This window comes from Topomyia yanbarensis, chromosome 2, assembly GCF_030247195.1.
Source record: "Topomyia yanbarensis strain Yona2022 chromosome 2, ASM3024719v1, whole genome shotgun sequence".
In the NCBI taxonomy this organism is placed as follows: Eukaryota; Metazoa; Arthropoda; class Insecta; order Diptera; family Culicidae; genus Topomyia; species Topomyia yanbarensis.
In genome coordinates, this window is record NC_080671.1 from 179,714,989 (window position 1) to 179,722,860 (window position 7,872).

General features: G+C 39.6%; 1 protein-coding gene across 4 annotated transcripts; it reads right to left on the reverse strand.

Annotated features, from left to right (window-relative positions):
• Positions 1-1,802: 1,802 nt before the first annotated feature.
• LOC131682285 (stress-induced-phosphoprotein 1) lies at positions 1,803-6,422 on the reverse strand. 4 transcript variants are annotated; one of them, XM_058963666.1, is made up of 3 exons: positions 6,240-6,422; positions 2,369-3,385; positions 1,803-2,299 (listed from the first exon to the last, which is right to left on the reverse strand). In XM_058963666.1, exons 2-3 carry the CDS (start codon positions 3,289-3,291, stop codon positions 2,227-2,229), a joined length of 996 nt encoding a protein of 331 aa, XP_058819649.1. In that variant the 5' UTR covers positions 3,292-3,385; positions 6,240-6,422; the 3' UTR covers positions 1,803-2,226. The 4 variants fall into 4 exon arrangements, with proteins under 4 accessions (XP_058819649.1, XP_058819646.1, XP_058819648.1 ...); XM_058963663.1 differs by having other exon boundaries at positions 6,184-6,422; XM_058963665.1 differs by having other exon boundaries at positions 2,369-3,401; positions 6,184-6,422.
• Positions 6,423-7,872: the final 1,450 nt, after the last annotated feature.

The window sequence follows — 7,872 nt, forward strand, 5'->3', positions numbered from 1 at the left end:
CGTGTGACCTAGCTGCTTGCAATTGGAACAATTCATGACCCGCAGTACAAACAGGCGTACAGGTAGACGAGCTCCTCCCACTTCAACGTAGCTCGGAAGTGCAGATCCGGCGAAGGTTACGCGAAACGAGTCTGATGGATAGTAATTACCATCTTCGATGGACTTTGAGTGCAATTGCTTGCACTCCAAAATCTTAACTGATTGAAGGTTAGGGTTCTTGGAGCGGCCAGCCCCATCATTCATCAGATCATCGACAGTTAGACCCGCATCACTTACCACACCGTCGATCTCCACATCACGAGAAGGGATGTAGACGCGATACTCCAGCGTAAAGACGCTATTGCTAACGATATCATTGGCCTGTTTCAAGTCAGTAACGACTACGCGCAGTTTATCTGACTGAACCTTTTTAATCTCGGTTACGGCCGAGTAACGTTTTGTCAGCTCCCGTGCAAGTTATGCTGTTTAACGGTTTATTTTTGGGCGGAAAATATACCACCCAAGGACCAGCGAATCCATCCTGGTAAACCTTGACTCGGGGGGGCTGTGAGCATTGGGGGGAAGTGGATCGACCATAACATTATCTGTCTCAGTATCAGATATACGTTCTTCTTCCCCATAATATTCGTCTTCGGAGGGTGATCCTTCTGTTTATTCCATTTTGTTGCGGGAGCAACGCGCTCGACCGCACTGTTTAACTTAAATCAAAATAAAAAATCAAAAGTAATAAAAAGAAAAAAAGTCGATAAGAAAAGTAAAAAACGAAACACTTCACCAGTTGGTTCCTGACGAGCTGGTAGGTGAATTGATCCTTCGTTTGTTTTATCCGTCACCCGCGTGACCTTCACACAATGGAGCTGATATAGCTCGTCTAAACAAAGCCGTCTTTCAGGCAAGAAAACTGTTTAGTAACTTCACTGCACTATCTTCAGCGATATCGCAGGTAATAATTATCACTCGCGGGACTGTTTATTAGTAATGCTTTACTGCAGCCTCTGCCACAGCAAGCACCTTCGTACTACCGAAAAAACTAAACCACACCGGAGAGAACAAAAAGCACTTGTTTCCCGGTACAAAGTTGGGTTACGAATGATGCACGGGAAATATGTACTTATTATGTTTTAGTCTTCCAACAGCATCACTAGCTCGTAAATCCACCGAATCGAATAGCGATAAATAAAATATTTAATGTTACTAATGTGTATTTTCATTTCCCCAGCATTAAGTTCAATCGACGGTTCAAATATTCTCCATCTCAAAATGAAAACCATTGTTTTGAAGTTACATGCATGTTTTTTGTCTCATTGTTGGTTTCGCAAAGTTCGGGTAGCATTGAAAGTAGCTTCATTTTTTCGTTATTTTCACCCGATTTCAGTAAATGAGACATTTTTGGAGTCTTATGTAAACTATTGGGCCCTATTCTCACAGTCACGTCACCTAGTGACTAGAAGAAAATTTCCTTCTAGTCACTAAGTGACGTGACTGTGAGAATAGGGCCCACTTTCAATTGCTGATTTTCAGAAAAGTGAATCTGTCGAATTGACATAATTAAAATCACTGGGCTATGAGTATCTCAACCTTCCGGTAGTCGCGCTAGTGCACTGAGTACACGCTGCTCTAAAAATCTAGCGAAATCGCCTTAGGACACCAGCGGCTGCTCGTTCAATGGGCCATAGGCGCGACTTCCGGAGAGTAAAATTGCTGAAACCTTCCGCCGAAATTCAGCAAAATTTTCCTGGCATTCGGCAAAAAAAATTGGCGTGAGTAAATGGAATTCGAAGGAATCAAAGGAAACACTATGATACTTTCAAAAAACCCATTTCATTAGTTAATAATCCTAGCTTCAAGTGTTACTGCAACGGTTACTGGCTAGTTTTTTAACTGCGCTGCTGTGGCCACCTCGATGATAGAGCAACTATTTCGTTTCGTCTAGACATTTCTCATTGAAATATATTTTTATTCTGCTGCGTATTCGTATCGACTGAAGTTGTGTTGTTCGCCGTATTTCCTTTGATAATAATGATTAGAAGTTTTACTTGTAATTGATATTGTTGCAGATTGTATATTTGAAGGAAATTTTAGAAGTCAACGAAGAAACGGCTTACACGTAACTTATATTCTTGTATACCTTCGTACGTGTTGGATTAGCTTGCCAAACGTTTTTTATGCTTTGACTGTTGCTTGTTGAACACTTTTTCGGTGAGCGCCACTCACAGTAGTTTTGTTTTAGTAGATTTGAATGATACCCGATTCTAACAGTTTTTGGATCTTCGATGCCACTTGCGGATTCTTCAGGTGCCTAGAAAATATAAATCGCATATTATATAAACTGCTATATTCAATATAATTATACACTTGAAATACTCACTCTTGAACTGCTTTAGGATCGTTCTGCATCTGCTCGAGGATTACTCGCATGGCTGGATCTTTTAGAATTTGTTGCACCTCAGGATCGTGCATAGCCTTCTTCCAGACTTCCTTAGGATCTGCGTGCACGGCCATCGTACAAGCTCGGTAACCTTCCAATGCTTCTGCGTTAGCGGGATCAATTTCCAGTGCTTTCTGATAGGCAGTAAGCGCTTCCGACGATTTTTGCATCACCTGCAGGATTTTACCTTTACGGATCCAGCCCTTGATAAAGGTTTCATCTAATTTACAGCACATTTCGCAGTCTTTAAGGCCTAAATCAAACGCTGCCAGCTTGGTGTAACATGCTGCTCGGTTGCTGTACAACTTGGCATCGTCCGGATTGCGACTGATTGCTTCTGTGTAGTGTTTAACTGCTGTACTGTAATCTCCTTTCTTAAAGAAATCGTTGCCCTTCTCCTTCTCTTCTTCAGCCTTAGCTGGATCAATATAAGCTAGTCTCTCCATTTCCTTTATCTTCTTTTCTGTGTCGCTGAGTAACGCTTTGACCTCCGGGGTTCTGTACTCGGCAAGACTCTTCTCAAAATAAGTTTTAGCCGATTTATGATCCTCCAGCTTCCGATAAGAATTTCCAATTCGGGTGAAAGCCTTTGCTATCAATTTATAATCCGCCCGGTTTTCTCGACCTACCTCAACAGCTTTTTCGCATTCGGCAATACACTTTTGGAACTCTTTCTGTTCGAAATATACTGCGGCGATGTTATTATGGAATGTGATATCCGTAGGATCGTGCTGAAGGGCAGCGTTGTAGTGAGTCAACGCCAACGAAAAGTCTTTTTTCTTGTACGCCTCATTTCCTTGATCTTTTGCTTTGCGAGCTAGCTTTTTGTTTTCTGGAAGATTATCTTCCTCCTTTGAGGCCATCGTTGCTTTTTAAACCAAACGTTTACTGTTGCTTAAATCGTCAGACAAATTTCTCACGTAGTCCTCGTTTTTATGATAGTCGATCAATTCAAAACTGTAATATGATATAACTGATATCAGAATTAAAAAGGTACTGAACTCAAACCAGATGCCTTCCACACTTAAAAATGCAAGAAACCGATTCGAACAATCGAGAACGAAAACATGCGCTGTCTAATCGTAATTTTGGCAGAATAAAAATCTCGGTAGTGTGAGAGAGATGGATAGTGGAAAGTAAACGTCAAAGAGAAGACAGGCACAGGAGCAGTGGTGCCAACCTTTCAGATTTATCTGGAATCTTCCCGATTTTTAAGCGTCGTCATATATATTTTTGCTTGAAAGATGAATCAATCTTTCAATTAATCCAGACATATCTATCAGATCATCGGTGAATATAAGTACAATCAATTCAAAATGCTGAACGCTCACAGATTCAAATTTAATCCATTTCACGGATTCTCTATACTGAGAATTAAGCATTTGAAATCTGATTGGCGCAATTACCGAATAACTACCAAGCATATTTCATTAGTCAAATGTAATAAATACAGATCATAAGTCTCTCGAAAAAATAGACCATCTCTGAGGGCAGGATCACTTGCGATGTCTGACAATAATTGTCAGACATCGCAAGTGATCCTGCCCTCAGAGATGGTCGGAAAATATTCTAAAAGTCTAGAATTATTCTAGACTTTTAGAATATTTTCCGAAAAGAAACTTGGCATCCCTGCACAGTATGGCGAAAACTCGGGCGAAAATTTTGTTCGCCATCAGGAGAGCCGAGGGGTTCATTAAAGTTAAGTAGTCAAAGATCAATGTAATATAATGCAGGGTTCTAGTAATTTTCCGTTTATTTCAGCGTTCAGGGTACAGTGAGGAGTTGTGAACCTCGTCAATACCCGCTAAGATATGACAAAAATATGCTAACTACTATTAAAAGTTTCTGTCATGACGTCACTTTATCGTTGGCAAATGTTGCATTAACAGCATTCTACAACGATTTTAATCGACCCGTGCCGCAACTGCGAATTCAAGTGGCTTGGCGCGAACCATGTTGTCACCTATTCATCGCGAATCAGATCACGTTTCCATCTTTATCTTTAATTTAGAAATATGTTAAAATTTATCTTCTATAGCACTAAAAAAATAAATCACAGAAATATTCCATTTTCCCCGATTTTAAAAAATACCGGTTCCACGCATTTCATGCAATCTGCCCTATCTCAAACAAGATAACGATTATTTTAAATAGCTTCAGCCTGTGAGCGTATTAAGGTGTCCTTTATAAATACCAGTTCAACTATTGAAAATCGACCATGCCCCGAAAACAAAACTATGATCACATCTCCCCGCCGTCCCTTACACATGTATCCCACAACCATAGAATCATAGATATTATAGTTGTTACTGTTTCCACTTTGTTTGTCGCAGAGTTCTTTCAGTACATTCACCATAAAATTCATATAATCATTAATTTTACTAATAAAAATTGATACAGTAAATTAACATAATCGATTTTGTTAATGCTAAGATACATAACCACCGCCTTTTTCACTGTAAAAGTATATTTGGCATTGAAATTTACTGTACAAACATTAAAGTTAGTTTTGTAACTGTAAATTAATGTAAAATCTACTGTACCGTTACAGTGAAAATTATGGTTTTGTTACTGTAGTTTATTTAGGTAAGCTCAATGAGTGAAGCTAAGTTAGTTGGATTAAGTTTATTTAAGCCAAAATACACATTTTTGGCAAACACCGCATTAAAAATCCGCAACTCTCAGTTGTCTTTAAACTGACCATTTACCATATTAACAACATTTATGTTGTTTCACATGTTCCTTCGAAAAAAGAAGTGTTCTCGATGGACAACACTTATTTTAAACCTTCGGTAACGTTTTGCAACATAATGGGCTTGATTACATAATGGGATTATTAGTACTAATTTCAACAATCAAATACAATGCAATATGTTTATCACATTTCAGACGCTATTTGCCCTAACTATGCACATTTCAAAAATATAAGGACGAAAATTGGAAGCTAAACTCATTAACAATTGAGGTAATTTTTCTTCATTGGTGTAATAATAAAGCTGTTACACGGCGAAATTCTACAATAAATACTCATTAAAAGATGGGCAGTCAGTTTTGTCGGTCTACTGGGAAGTTTTCTATAGAGCAATTTTTGCTTTTTTTATTTCGATTATAGAGATTTTAACCTTAAGGTCATTCGGGTTAGAAAAATCTCTTATGAAAAATTTCTTACCCTATGTGCGGGGTCGGGACTCGAACCCAGGTGCATACTGTTGCCATTTGGCAACATACCGAATTCCGTGATATAAAGGCTTTACAAGAGGTATACATCGTATTCATCCAGAGAAATGTGTACCAAGGAAAAATGAGTTTCGTGCATTTAAGCGTTAATCTAGCAACTGTTAATAATTTTAGGGGTAGTTTTTCTAGATTCCTAGATTAATTGCCTAAAAAATCCAGATATTTTCTCAAGGAGAATTTTAAATGTTCAATGTTGTAGTAAAAATGATTAAAAGTCGACTACAAATTATGACCCCATGTGGGACATAATTTTGTTGTCGATTTTCGGATTGGTTGGTAATCGAAACATTCTGTCACCCTTCGACACTAAAGACGGTGATTCAGAAATTGAGGTTAGGTCAAAATTTTCACTTATTTTATAAGCAATATTGAATTTTAAAAACAGTTCTTGCGGATCTTTACCTTTTAAATTTTTGCCGGTAAACCCGGATATTTTTTTGTTCTGGCCGAAAACAAAACTTGAAGCACATGATTCGATTTCGATCTTTCATCAATCATATTAGTCAAATAATACTCACCAAATTGAGTTTATCTCGATTTTTGCTAAACGTGATAAATTTTCTTATTAACCCACCTCAATTCACAGATATATGCTTTTCACTATTGTCTTTTAATAAAATCAAGGCTTAATTGAGCGCCGCTGATCTTGGAACTTGAAAATTGGAGGCAATTTTGGTACTCTATGATGGAAGATTCTGGATACTTCTAGATCAATTTTGTTTACAACACACTGTCATGGTGAAATTGAAGTGATTGGATTGCGTTCATTCATGCACGTTTCACCAAAGACGATATATCCAAATTTTGGATAAAGACATGCGGAGAGAAAATCAGGGCCTCTATTATTGGCTCGAATCAAAACTCGTCGAAATGTCAATTGACAATAGGTTTTTCCGGAGTGTTCATTGGCTGGATGTTTTGCGCCGCTTCGGTTCCTAGGCCTCGGTTATACGGCCGCATTGAAATGGTACCCCTTAAACAGAGGTTCCTGAAGGGTATCGGATGGTTACCGAAAACCATCAGTAAAGTTCAACCGGAAATTAGCAGCAACTCTGGTTGGTTCTAATCAGCATTCCGGCTCCAGTAATACAGTCGATTTTAACTAGAATCGGTTTTGTCACTGGAGTCGGAATGCGAATTAGAAACAGCTAACATTCCGGCTCCAGTGATACACCGAGGCCTTGGAACCGAAGCGGCGCAAAGCCGCTGAGGATCCGCCGGGCGAGGAGGTCGCCGACTCCCCGTCGGAAGTAAGCGAATCTGTGATCCACTCGTTTGCACGGCTTACTCAAACATAGGGGTTATCTCTAGTGTAAGTCCAACTGAGCGGCAGTGAAGTCGGACAGCTTCCGCGAAAGCGATGCGGCGTAGCCACATTGGGTGGTGGAAACAAAATTAAATGGGCAACGCTAGTAAAATGTAAACACAAATGAACACTCCGGATGAACCTATCGTCAATTGCCATTTCGACGAGTTTTGATTCGAGTCAATAATAGAGGGGCCCCAAGCTGCTGTCAAAATGTGGCAACTGACAGCGATTGGAGTTGCAACCCGGGGCCAATGCAGTATATATAGGTGTGGCAGAACACACGGTTTGCTAGTGTTGGCAACCAAAAATATGTAAACAATTCAGAAGCACAACGGGTCGACGTCATAGCGGTCACACGATTGAATGGGAGCGCACGACCGCTATGACGAAAGCAAGTCGATTTATACTGTGATCACTCACACCACTCATGTAAGATTCATCTTACGAATACCAAAGTGCCATCTTTGCCAGACCTGTATATACGACATTGACCCGGGGCCACATTATGCAGGGATGCCAGGTGCACAGATATATCTAGGTTTCACAGATTTTCAATATGCTGCACAGATTGCAAGAACTGCACAGATTTCCACAGTTTTCTGTTTCAACGCACAGATTTCCACAGCTTTCTTCTAGAACGCAAAGATAAGCACAGATTTTTCAATTTTGTACCTTGCGCTTAATTTTTGACTCGCGCAAAAACCAAAAAAAGGGCACCACATCTTGTTTTCAGCCAAATTTGCACGTTTCCCGTGACACTGATAGACACAGATTTTTAAATGGGCCGCACACAGATTTTTCAAAATATCACCTGGCATCACTGACATTATGCAACCAAGTACAGACGTGATTATCTTGTTGGGCCACAGCAACTGTCCAACTAATGAATTTGATTCGC